General features: G+C 45.2%; 2 protein-coding genes across 2 annotated transcripts in view; both read left to right on the top strand.

Moving 5' to 3' along the window:
- The window catches only part of AGK (acylglycerol kinase), a 985672-nt gene that overhangs the window by 753254 nt on the left and 218816 nt on the right, over positions 1–13602 (top strand). The gene's annotated exons all lie outside the window — the stretch shown is intronic.
- Positions 1–13602, top strand: part of TMEM178B (transmembrane protein 178B) — a 406833-nt gene that overhangs the window by 352170 nt on the left and 41061 nt on the right. Inside the window, exon 3 of the mRNA XM_050782280.1 lies at positions 11458–11595. Coding sequence (XP_050638237.1) covers positions 11458–11595 — 138 coding nt within the window. The remainder of the gene's footprint in view (positions 1–11457; positions 11596–13602) is intronic.

The raw sequence follows: 13602 nt of genomic DNA, 5'->3' as shown, positions 1-13602 counted from the left end.
TGGCTTTAAGTTGCAACGATGTTTGAGTCACTGAAGTGGATCCGCTGTCCTGACCCTGCGCTATGCCATGGTGCATACAGTTTTAGTAATTGTTGCAGAGTGGAATGGTGATGTCCCTTAGCAAATAAATATTTAGTGAGCACCTGCTTATGTCAGGCAGTGCTCTGGAGACTAGAAAGACAAAACAAACCAAGCGTGAATGCAACTCTCAACAAGCTTAAATTTACTGGTGAGAGGGAGACATAAATAATTATAAAAAGACGTGGTAGTGATGATATTAACCAACTGCTCCAGGAACCCCAAGGACTGGATGCAAGTGTCTATTAAAGTACCATGGAAGTTTCCCAGAGACATTTACTTTTTAGGGAACTCTGCAAGAATGATGAGAAACTTGACAGATGGAGCCAGTGGGGACCCATGTTGGCAGAGAGCACAGTGTCATCATGGAAAGAGGGAGGGGAATGGCAGCTGTTGTGACTGAAGCATGGGGGGCTTAGAGAAAGATGGTGATGCAGGGAGAGGCAGAGGACAGTTCTGAAGGACCTTTTAGGGATCAAAGCCCCAACTCATGTACTTTCTCATGGAAACATAAAAACTATCTTTTGACAGAATAATTCTTAAGTATAACTACATTATGTAGTTATATATATAGAAAACCCTAAACATTCCATTAACAAGCTGTATTTATTACAACTAATAAACTAATACTATATTTATTATAACTAATAAAGTTGCAAGTTACAAAATCAACATACAAAAATCAGTGGCATTTCTATTCACTAATAGTAAACTATTTGAAAAAGAAATCAAGTACAGTACAGTAGCTACAAAAAATTTAAACACCTAAGAGTACTTTACCCAAAGGGGTGAAAGATCTCTATAACGAAAACTATAAAACACTGATAAAATAAATTGAAGAAGACACTAATAATGGAAAGATATTCCATGTTCATGGATTGGAATAATTTATATTGTTAAAATATTCATACCTACCCAAAGCAATCTATATAATTCAATCCTCTATCAAAATACCAAAGACATTCTTCACAGAAATACAAAAAACAATTCAAAAATTTGTATGGAATGACAGAAGACCCCAAATAGTCAAAACAATCCTGAGCAAATAGAGGCAAGCTGGAGATGTCATACTTCCTGAATTCAAAATATACTACAAAACTATAGTAATCAAAACAGCATGGTACTGGCATAAAACTAGACCAACGGAACAGAATAAAGAGTCCAGAAATAAATCTACACATTTACAGCCAACTGATTTTCAACAAAGGTGTCAAGAACACACAATGGGGAAAAGACTGGGGAAAAGACAGTCTCTTCAGTAAATGGTGTTGGGGAAACTGAATATCTATATGCAGCAGAATTAAATTAGAAACTTATCTCTCACTATATTCAAAAACTAAGTCAAAATGGATTAAAGACTTAAACATAGGCCTTGAAACTATGAAACTACTGGAGGAAAACAGGGGAAATGTTTCATGACATTGGTCTGGGCAAGGATTTTTTTTTTAATGTAAGACCTCAAAAGCACAGGCAACAAAAGCAAAAATAGACAAACGGGATCAAACTAAAAAGCTTGTGTACAGCAAAGGAAACCATTAACAGAGTGAAGTAACAATCTGCAGAATAGGAGAAAATAGCTACAAACTATATATCTGACAAGGGATTAATATCCAAAATATATAAGAAACTCAACCCAATAATAAAACGAACAAATAATTCGATTTAAAAATGGGCAAAAGCTTTGAATAGACATTTCTCAAAAGAAGACATACAGATGGCCAACAGGTATATACAAAAATGCTCAGTATCACTAATCATCAGGGAAATGCAAATTAAAACTGTTAGAATAGGCAGTTAGGCAGACATGACCAGGACAGGAGAGGGCTCCCTATGAATGCCAGGTGACCATCAGGTGATGGTCAGTTGTTAAATAATAATTGGTCATAGCTGATGCCAGGGAAAGACAGTCTCCCAATAGACAGGAAACACCTAGTCTGACCAACATGGAGAAACCCTGTCTCTACTAAAAATACAAAAAATACAAAAAAAAAAAGCCGGGTGTGGTGGCACATGCCTGTTATCCCAGCTACTTGGGAGGCTGAGGCAGGAGAATTGCTTGAATCCGGGAGGCGGAGGTTGTGATGAGCCGAGATTGCGCCGTTGCACTCCAGCCTGGGCAACAAAAGCGAGACTCCACGTCAAAAAAAAAAAAAAAAAGAAAAAAGAAAAAGAAAACAGCTGAAGCTGGTGACCAGCAGCTTCCCAATAAGATCTCAGGAGTTGGGTGAGCAGACTCAAGCATTCATACTAAGAGGCAAAATGGCAGCATTTAACTGGTGTATGACCTTCCTCTAAAAATGCTAGACTGGGTAAGGGAAGAATGCCTCAAGTGAAGATGTGCACAACTTTAGTAAACACACTGTGTGTGCAGCCCCTCCCAAGTGCTGTCAGGCCACCGCGTGTGTGGACAACTGGTCCAAGGGAAAAATCAAGGCGGGGAAGAAATGGAAACCCTGGAACCATGCCAATGTATAAAACCCCACGTCAAGCGCCAAGCAGGGCACTTGGATCTCTCAAGTTGCCCGCTAGGCCCTCTTCCAAATGTACTTTGCTTTCTTTCGCCCCTGCTATAAAACTTTTCACTAAACTCTCACTCCTGTTCTAAAACTTGCCTTGGTCTCTTCCTCTGCCTTAAACCTACTTCTGCCCCTCAGCTGAATTCTTTCCTCCAAGGAGGCAAGGATTGAGTTTACTGTAGACCCACTGGATTCACTGCTGGTAACAAAACCACAGTGAGATACCATCTCACCTCAGTTAGAATGGCTCCTATAAAAAAGACAAAGGATAACAAGTACTGAAAATGGAGAAAGGGAACCCTTATACACTCTTGGTGAGATTGAAATTAGTATAACCATTATGGAAAACCTTATGGAGGTTCCTCAAAAAATTAAAAATAGAACTGCCATACAATCCAGCAATTCCACTACTGACTATATACCCAAAGAAATTGAAATCAGTATGTTAACGAGATAGCTGCACTTTCATGCTCATTCAGATTATTCACAATAGCTAAGACATGGAATCATATCACCTGAGTGTCCATCAATGGATGAATGGATAAAGAAAATGTTATGTACACACACACACACACACACACACACACATACTAGAATGTTATTCAGCCATAAAAAAGAATGAAATCCTGCCATTTGCAACAACACAGATGAACCTGGAGGACACTATGTTAAGCCAGGCACAGAAACACAAGTACTGTGTGATCTCACTCATATGTGGAATCTAAAAAGTGGATCACGTAGAAGTAGTGAATAGAACAGTGGTTACCAGAGGCTGGTGTGGTTAGAGGTTAGGAGGGTATGGGGAGATGTTGGTCAAAGGATACATAATTACAGTTAGATAGGGGAAGTAAATTTCAAGAGATCTGTTGTACAATAAGGTGACTATAGTTAATGGTGATATATTGTACTCTTGAAAAATATGTAAAGAGTAGATGTTATGTGCTCCTCCCATAAAAGCGATAACTGTGTGAGTTCATTTGTTAATGAGCTAGATTTAACCATTCCATTGTGTATATGTACTTCAGAACACCATGTTGTACATGATAAAAACATAAAATGTTATCTGTCAATTAAAAAAATGAAAAATATATAACTACATTATGATGCTGAACCAACTTACACCTAGAAGAAAGTCATAGGCAAAACCTCCCATTATGGAATTCGCTGTTTTAGTTCTTCTTAACTAAATCATTGATGCTTTCCCAGCAGAGTCTCAGTTCTGTCCCATGTCTTTTCCTTCCAGATCAGTGCAGTGCTTACTGTTAGAGCCCAGGGTTCAACAGCCTCTATAGCCACAGGCACCTCTGCTATTAACTGCTTTAGCCTCCAGCTGTTTTGGTCCTCGGAGGACAGGCAGCACCAGCCCCCTGGGGTGGATGCAACTCAGTATCAATAAATTAAGAAGTAATACCTTCACCTTGGCCTCTCCAGGTGCCTGAAAAGCGTAAGAACAGCTTCCAGAACTCTGCTTTCTCTGGGTCCCAAATCCTTAATTAGGGGCATATCCCAACGTGTTACTTAGCGCCTTATGTGCTCATGTATGGCAAATTCAAGGGATGTCGTAGTGCATGAAAAAATGAGAATTGCTTTAATTTAGGTGACTTCTATTTCTATTTACACTTATATAGCTCTAGCATTGTGCCAGGTACTATTCTAAGCAGTTTACACATATTTACTTATTTAATCCTCTTAACAGCTCTTTGAAATAGGTATTGTCATAACCTTCATTTACAGATGTGGAAACAGATCCAGAGAGGGGGACTAATTTGCTTGAGTTCCCACCGCCCTGGCTGTGGAAGAGCCAGGATTTGAATGGGAACAGCCTGATTTCTCCTAATCCTGCCAGTCGCATCTCTATATGGCTCCCCAGAATTAAAACCCCCACTTCCTTCAGAGGTGGTCGCTGTGCAGTAATTGGGCCCTGGAATCTTCCCTCTCCTTTGAATTAGCTTGTCCTGGTTGATCCCGTGGCTAGCAGGTTCATTGCAGATTCTCTCTCTCTCTCTCTTTCCACTTCTTACTTCCCAGACCAACTGATCCTTTGGGGCAAAAACACTTGAGTTCTGCCCTCACCATTTTGCTGTGCCCTTCAATTCCTGTGACCTTGATTTTTAAGGGCTTGATTAATTTGTGAATGAATGTCCAGCTCTCAGGGCAGCTAACGCCCTCCTGCCTTGTAACCCAGACTGTGTGCTCCCATTATGCAGAAGGGAGAGTTTCCAGCAAATCTCCTCAAAAGGTGCCCATGTGTCCATCAGAGGACCATGGCCCTGCTGGCCTCCAGCTGCAGTGCAGCACTACAGGCACTGGCTGCTGGCGCCATGAATCCAATAGCATTGGTGTGCTTCTTTCTCTAGCCCCAGTCATTACCATCGCAACAAGGTCTAACACATACTTACCCTCACCATTTCTGCTTTTTTAATGAAAAAACAATTCCAATCATCATCATTATTTGTGCAAGGTCTTTAAAGAACAAATAGAAAGACATTCAGCCCATATATTTTCTTTCTCTAAGTGGTGTTTATTTAAATGCAGATATCGTGGTTTCCTGTGTACAGTTGCAAGCAATACCTATCCATTTAAATGTTAATAGGAGTGTAAACTTCAAAATCAAAATTTTTCCATGAGGGAGAACAGCTTTTTCTGGTTCTATTTAATGGTTCTCCTCGCCTTTCCTCCTCCACCTTCCCTCATTATCAACCTCCCTCTGCCCACTCCTTTCCACCACCCCGAGCTCAGTTCAACAAAGCATAAATGCACCTTTCTCATTTCAAAAATTAGAATGTTAAACGTTAGGGTCATGGAATACAGATAATGGACTCAAGCCCGACATGATTCATGAGGAGATTTTTCTCTAGCTTGGCCTTTGCCGGCAGAGTCAAACTCACCATTCTGGGCTCTTTCCAAGGGGATTATTCTTAGGCCAGCTCCACATCATATTTTTCCAAGGCCTCAGAGTTAGGGTTTCCTCCTTCTTCTTTTCTTTTTCTTTTCTAAAAAGGCAGGAAGAGATGGGGAAAGAAATACAAGCTATATATGTTCCTGAGTACAAATACTGCTGTGGGCACAGTTAGCAATCACAAAGAAATAAAAAGACAGTTTCTTACCCCTAAAGAGAGGAGATTGACACATAGGTTAACGAGGATGGGCAGGAATACATGTACAGGCCTTTCCTCGGGCAGAGAGGCAGCCGGGACCTACTCAAGTGCAAATAAAAAGCAACAAAGAGTTTTTAATCAATGGAAATAATGTCTAATGCCTTTAAGTGCAAATATGGGATAGAATAACCTTCCTGAGGACCTCATGGGCCAAGTTTTGTGTGTAAATGTGATATCTGGCTTCATCTTCCTTTTCTTTCTTTTTCTCTCCTTCATTGCATCTTTTTTTGTTTGTTTGTTTGTTTTTGTTTTTGTTTTTTTTTTGAGACAGAGTCTTGCTCTGTCACCAAGCTGGAGTGCAGTGGCACGATATGGGCTCACTGCAACCTCCGCCTCCTGGGTTCAAGTGATTCTCCCTGCCTCAGCCTCCCGAGTAGCTAGGATTACAGGGGCATGCCACCATGCCCGGCTAATTTTGTAGTTTTAGTAGAGATGGGGTTTTACCACGTTGGCCAGGCTGGTCTTGAATGCTTGACTTCAGGTGATCGCCCGCCTCGGCCTCCCAACATGCTGGGATTACAGGCATGAGCCACCGCACCCGGCCCTGCATCACTATTTTTATCCCACTCTACTGTGTGCATTTTGTAAGCCTCCTTAAGTCTTTTTTGGAACATGGCAGGACTATTAATACATAAGTTAGAATTGAGTATATCAGTTTCATAGATTTTGGTCCCATTATTTTATTGCAGGTATTCTTTTTGTTCCCCATTTAGTTCTTTTTAAATAGTATTCTGTTTTCGTTTCACAGAGGCAATAGCTTTCTTCTCTTGTCTCTCTGGGGATATCAAAAGTAATTTTGAAAATTTTTTTCTTCTCCATGTAACTTGTTTCCGTAAGTTGTTTTCCTCCCCATTGCTGGGCTCTTCTCAGCTATATGGAGATGGTTACTTGTCTGCTCATATTGAAAAGTGCCTGGAGCACAGAATGAACCCCAGTTCAACTGGGGCTTCACTTCAACAGGGGCCTGAGGGGAGGCTTCTGGGGCACTGCTGGTGTCCGTAGGTCTTTCCTCTGTGCTGGTCATCCCCAGAAAGTCGTCTCCCAGTCTCTAGGCTGGAGGGCAGAGCCCTGGAAGCCAGGTCTGAAAGCCTAGTAGAAGAGAGCTGGGATCAGGGCTAAAACTCAACATCCATATGCACACAGTCCGTAACTCCATCAGGGTGCCATAGTGAACTTCAGTACAATACCCTGACCCTCAGCCGTGCTGGCCGACCCTCACCTGTTGATCTCCAAACCTAAAGACTGTGTTTTAGGACCCCCTCGCACCCTGATCCCAGGAGTCAAGGAAGAGAGGAATCCCTCAGCGATGAGTGGCCAAGGGGATGTAGGAATCTAGATCCATCTGAAATAACTTCCACCAAATCCGTTTTATCTCGCTTTCTTCTGCTTAATGACCAGATCCAGATGGACCTGTTGGTGCCAGTTCATGAGCCTTCTGGGGATTCCACAAGTTGGTTTTCAGATTGTCTGATGCTGACTTTAGATTTGACTCTTTAGGTCCGATTTTGACTCTTTAGACAGTGTCCGTCAGCCCTGCAGACTTTTGTTGTTGTCGTCCCTGTCTCCTTTTCTATTTTCCCCATCCTTGAAGACTTCTGTCTTTCTAAGAAATCTTTTAACTGTAGTCTGGCTTGGTTTAGGAGGAAGAAATGCTAGAAACATTTTTTTTTTTTCAATCTACCATTATAACCCAGTACATCTTTAATTGCATTATTTTCTCATGTAACTCAAGAATGCAACTCACTCTTCTTGTAATACACTGGTTTTGAGATTATTTGTCAATAAATTATGTAACTTCTTTGGATCTTGCTCTCCTCATCTGTAAAATTGGAATACTTCTTGTCCTATCTACCTTGTAAATTGTTGTTGCAGCTTCCCTGAGTTACCACATAGGTCTAAGGACAAAGTAACCAGCTGTTCATGCACGGCTCTGGCAAAATGAGGTTTTCAGGGTGACGTGAAAATCTTTCCAGGTCAGTGGAAATACACAGGCCTGGCCTCTGGTTTTCATTCTTGTTTCCAGATCAACAACTTAGCACAACCCTTAGCTTCTGTTGACAAAGCCCTTTGGGAGGAGGCAAAGAGGACCTAATCTGTGTTAGAGGGCAACAGCCCCTCCCCGACCTGGAACACAGACTTTTGGAAGAGGAATTATTGTCTTCATTTTGCTGCTATTTTGCCTTTTCCTCCATTTTCTTCTAAGTAAAATACTTTGTTCTCATCCTCCAACAATTCTCACCTTCCCTCTTTTTCTGATTTGCATTTCCATTTTGCTTTTCTGCCCAGCCCACTTTCCCATCCGTGGCCAAAGTGGACACCTCTTATTGACCCATTTTCCACTTCATTCCCCCAGCCAGAGCCTTTGCTTCCTGGCATCTGCAGAGCCTGGGGAACAGTACAGGCCTTCCAATGAGCAAGGCCAGGTGAGAGCTGGGCCTCCAGCAAGGTGGGGCTCTGCAAAATTGTCCTGTCTAGTGCTGCCAAATGCGATCGGATTTCTCCTAGAAAGAAACCTCCATACACCAAAAAGGGAAGGGCCCAGAAGATGAATGTGCTGACCCTTATACATCCTGTTTGTTTGTTTTTATCGATATATGATATGTGTATATTTTGGAGGAGTACATGTGATCTTCTGATGAATGCATAAAATGTATAATGATCAAGTCAGGGTATTTAGAATATCCATAACCTTGAGTATTTATCATTTCTTGGTGTTGGAAACATTCCAAACCCTCTTTTGCAGCTATTTTAAAGTACACAATACATTGTTGGTAACTGTAGTTACCCTACTCTGCTATCAAACATTAGAACTTATTTCTTCTAACTGTATGTTTGTGCCCATTAACCAATCTTTCTTCATCCACACCCGTCCCCGCCTCTGGTAACCGTTATTCTGCTCTCTACTTTGATTAGATCAGCATTTTTAACTCCCACATATGAGTTAGAACATGCAACATTTGTCTTTCTGTGGCCTGGTTTATTTCACTTGACATAGTGACCTCCAGTTCCATCCGTGTTGCTGCAGATGACAACATTTCATCCCTTTCATGGCAGAATAGTATTCCATTGTGTATATATAACACATTTTCTTTATTCATTCACTGAAAGACACTTAGCATGATTTTGGTGTAAAAACACATGAATCAATAAAACAGAATAGAGAACCCAGAAATCCACATATTTATAGCCAACTGATTTTCAACAAAGGCAGCAACATACACTGGGGGAAGGACACCCTCTTCAATAAATGGTGCTTCAGCAAATGGAAAGACTGGATACTCATATGCAGAAGAATGAAACTAGGCCCCTGTCTCTCACCATGTACAAAAATAAACTCAAAATGGATTAAATACTTAAACGCAAAATCCAAAATTATACGTCCTGTTTAAGGAAGTATAAGCCCTTTAAAGGGAAACCTTCTTTTCATTGAAAATAAGCTGTTCTCTCTTTTCCTGTTCCCACCACCTTTTTGCCCTTGAACATGGTGGGGAGTAGAAGCATTGGTAGTAAAAAGTATCCCATTTCCAGGAGATGATCCAGATGGGATCATATGTCAAGTGGGGACCTTTCTCTACTGAGAAGGCAGCTCAGGCCTCGGTCACTCCAGAGTCTCTTGCGGTGGTGGGGAAAGCAGGGATTAAGGTATAGGGCTGGTGGCCATGGAGACAACATTTGGGGAGATGGAGGGAGAGGATGGAACAGGTGGTTCAATAAAAAGGGACGGGAGTGCTCCTTCTCTTCTCTGACTGGCTGTGGCTGCCCACGCAGGCCGCCAGGCTCACAAGCTCCTGTTGTGATCAAACGATGCTTTCAGCGGTTCCATCTGACACATAGGGTGATATGAGCATGGGGTACAGTGCTGCATGATAATAAGGCACCCTGGGCAGTTCCCATAAGTGACTGTGAGCATCACTTCTACCTGGCTGGGGCAGGCATCCCGGGTCGGCCAGGGCAGACAAGGGTGGCCCTAGCAGAGCAGGAACCTGCCCTGTGGCTCTCAAAGATCTTTGCCCCTGTCACTGGAGCCCTGTCCTCCTTCCTCTGCAGGCCTCTCCTCACCAGAGGGAAGGGTCTGCTGCTGTTCCCCTCCTGTGCCCCATCCTCCCCACTCCCCGACCAACTTCCTCCCTGGCCGGGGGCTGTCAGTGTCTGATGGTCAGTGTCAGGACAAGGAGGGTGGCCTGGATCCCTCTATAGAGGGGTCTTAAGCCAAACTGCACCATAGATCCTTTTGTTTGCTCCACTGGGGTTCCCCATGCGGTGGCTGGAGTGAGAGAGAGGAATGGAGGGGGTGGGACCTGGACACCTTTTGAGGTATGTGTTCTCCAAAGAGACCTGCGGGGTGTTTGTTTCTCAGGGTTGAGAAAAGATTGTCCAGGCAGCAGCTGGTGTGCTTGCATGGGGTGTTGATGTGGTTTGCTTCAGGCACTTCCCTTTGACAGAGAGGGACGCCCAAGGGTCCTCCAGGCTGCTCTGCAACCCACTGGGGAGCACAGAGCCTGGGGCAGAGACAGGATAAATAGCTTTGCTCCTGTGTGGAGCCCCATTGGTGGGTCTAGGGCACAGGCTCGGATGTGGGTAGGTGGAGAGAGGGCCCAGGGAGCTGCGGTGGGTGCTGATGAAGGGTAGAGGAGTGGGTGGCATGACCGGAGGGTCAGAAGGTCAAGCTCCAGAGAAGGGGTGATGGATGAGGAAAGTATGCCCGGAGCTGATGGGGGTTGGGGTGCAGTGGGCACGTGGAAGGGTAGGTAGGGGGGTTGAGAGCATCTCTGGCTGCCTCTGGGTGCAGGAGGGCAGAGGTGGGAGCTGGAGAGGAAGCCAAGCCAGATGCTGAGTGGCCAACTGAGCCATGGCAACAGCTCTGCCCTCTCCCTTCTGCTAAAAATACTGCCTTTCCAGACAACCCTCTTCCTCTTGGAGCTGATGGGTCAGCCAGGCGTGGAACAGAGAAGGGCCTGACTCAGAAAGCGGGACTGACCCGGGGGTGGAGGAGCTGAAGCAATTGCAAGAAAGGGATCTGCTCTGGAGCTTAGAGGAGAGCAGGAAGTGTGGCTCTCCTCCTGGAGCCCTGCATGCAGGGAAAGCTAAGCCCGGGAACCAGCTTGGAGGGGAAGGAACAGAACACCAGACCCCCCACGCTGATAGCTTCCCCTTACATGCAACCTCCTAGCGATACCAGGAGGGCTTGGCAAGTGCAGCCTGACTGCCCAGATCCAGCAGCCCATTTCTCTGGTTCTCACCTGCTTGGAGAGGCTGAGATGCTGTGTTTGGAAGCTGAGAGTGCCGGACAGGTCTGGGTTCCAGTCTCTGATCTACCACTTACTAGCTGTGTGCCATTCAGCAAGTTGCTGCATTTTGCAAATAGGAATAAAGGTAGTACCTGTCTCAGAAGGTTGAGATAGATATATAGATAGGCAGGCTATGCCCGGCACAAATGAGGCATAGAAGAAACGGCCACGATATTGTGATGATCTGTCCCTGTGCTTAGGAACCAAACTGCTGTGGCCTGTTTGTGCTCAAAAGGATAGAGTCACCACAAGGGCTTCTCCCTCTACAAAGATTGTGTGCTTCTATCTGAGAAGGGCAGGTTGCCTTCCTGCTCCTGGAGGGCCCCTCCCTCCCCGCACCCGCCCCAGGGTTGGGGTGTACCCTGGCCCTCAGTCCCAGGCTCTGCTGCTGACTATTGCTCGCCTGCTTCCCCACAGACCTGCGCAGAATGACGGCTGGCTTTATGGGCATGGCGGTGGCCATCATCCTCTTTGGCTGGATCATCGGCGTGCTGGGCTGCTGCTGGGACCGAGGCCTTATGCAGTACGTGGCAGGGCTGCTCTTCCTCATGGGAGGTAAGGCTACAGGCTCGGCTTGGGGGTGGTGGTAGACAGGTCCTGTTTACCACAATTTGGGGAGAATGGCCAGAGGGCACAGCAGAGGGAACCATGACGTGACTGGGGTTGTCATTCACTCATCCATTGGTTCACAAGCACTTCTTGAGTTGCTTTTAGCTCCTCACAACTGCACCAGCTGTTGGGGATACAAAGGAAAATAAGACACGGTCCTCACCTTCTGCTCAGATCTGACTGCCTGTGTGGAAGAAAGACATTTACGGAGACGATCATGAGACGGGTGGTTACGGCAGACAGAGATATCAGACCTGGAGCAAGCGTGAGCCCAGGAAGTGCTTGCGCATTTCATTATATGCAGGCCCCGGGCATTGGTGTGAGAAGCCGGAAGCAGGGCTATCTGGGAACTTTCTGTCCAAAAGCCTATCTTCACCTCTGACTTATGGGTCCTGAAGCTGCTCCCCTCTCAAGTAAGGCGGGGGTGGGGCAGGACTAGACCCTCTCTTATATCTGTCTCTCTTACTGCATTATTATACTGTCATGTGTGTAGGACCACTCCGGTGTCCTTCTAAAGGGATTCTACATAAGGAGAAGTGCACAGCTATGTGGGAATAGGGGTCCAGTCCATGGGAAGTAAGTGCCTCTTCTTTTCCTGTAAGAGCTAAACTGTGCTTTTTGGTCTCCTGGTTTGAGTGTCAGTCCCAAGCTGAAGTTGACCACGGGGTATGTCCATCACCATCTACCCCTCAGACAGAGGTAGATGGATGGATTGTGTGGGGCTCCGTAGAGGGAGAGTTGGGCCTGGACAGAGGGAATTAGAAATACTGTGGCTCACGCCTGTAATCCCAGCACTTTGGGAGGCCAAGGCAGGCAGATCACGAGGTCAGGAGTTCGAGACCAGCCTTGCCAGCTTGGTAAAACCCCGTCTCTGCTAAAAATACACAAAAAATTAGCCAGGCATGATAGCGTGCGCCTGTAGTCCCAGCTACTCGGGAGGCTGAGGCAGGAGAATGCTTGAACCTGGCAGGTGGAGGTTGCAGTGAGCCAAGATCATGCCACTGTACTCCAACCTTAATAGAGCAACACTCCATCTCAAAAAAAAAAAAAAAGGTTTATGGAAAGAAATAAAAGTGAGTCCTGCATTTAGAAACAAGTGTGTTACACTTTAGGCACCTGGAGCAAACACCCAACTCAGGTCCCTTCGGTGAGCCACCAGGCTCTGAGTTTCTGAACGGGGCAGAAGGTAAAGGAGAAGGCCATGCTGGCTCTTTGTCTGCAGGTCAAGCTGGGGACAGGAGGAGTTCATTGCTCTAGATGTATGGAGAGATCTCGGGGCCTAGTGAGCTGTGGGATTTGGCTTGAGTTCTGAATTTATTGAAGGTCTACCCTTATTCCCTTGAAACACAGCCATTCTGTGCCAAAGACAAGCAGGGTCTTTCCAAGGAAAAATCACTCAGGGCTAGAAAACCCTCTGCTATCAGAGTCAGGATGCCCCACGCCAGAGCTGCCTCCTCGGTAAGTCTCACGCCTGTGGTTATGGCAGAGGCTGGGGGAGTAGGAGGGGGATGTGCTGGCTCTGTCTAATAGTTTCCACTCTCCTTCTGGTCTCCCACAGAGACAGAGGCTGACAAAACCAGGCATGCTTGCCTGCTCTGTGCCTCGCAACCCCTTCAGTGAAACAAGGAGTCAAAGTAGCTTGATGATTTCCACACTGTATTTTAGCAATGGAACCTTTTCTGGTTTTCCCTTTGCCATCCAAATCTTACGTAGCCCCCCAAAATGTAAAAAGATACAAGTGGAACAGTTCTGTTTGTAGTGAGTGTTCTCTCTAAGACTCTTTTGGATGTATAAAGGCAGGCTCTGGTAAAACAAGGCTTTCCTAAGGTTCTAGAGAGGTCTCCCAGGAATCTAAGAAAAGCTGAGCAAACAGGCCTCGGGCAGATAAGGAATCCAGTGAGCCCCGGGGGCCAGCTCTCCTTCATCTCCACTTCTTTGATGGCATTTGAGACT

Source organism: Macaca thibetana, chromosome 3 (genome assembly GCF_024542745.1).
Source record: "Macaca thibetana thibetana isolate TM-01 chromosome 3, ASM2454274v1, whole genome shotgun sequence".
Lineage (NCBI taxonomy): Eukaryota > Metazoa > Chordata > Mammalia > Primates > Cercopithecidae > Macaca > Macaca thibetana.
The sequence above is the reverse complement of the archived record's forward strand: the minus strand, read 5'-3'. Positions and strand labels throughout refer to the sequence as shown.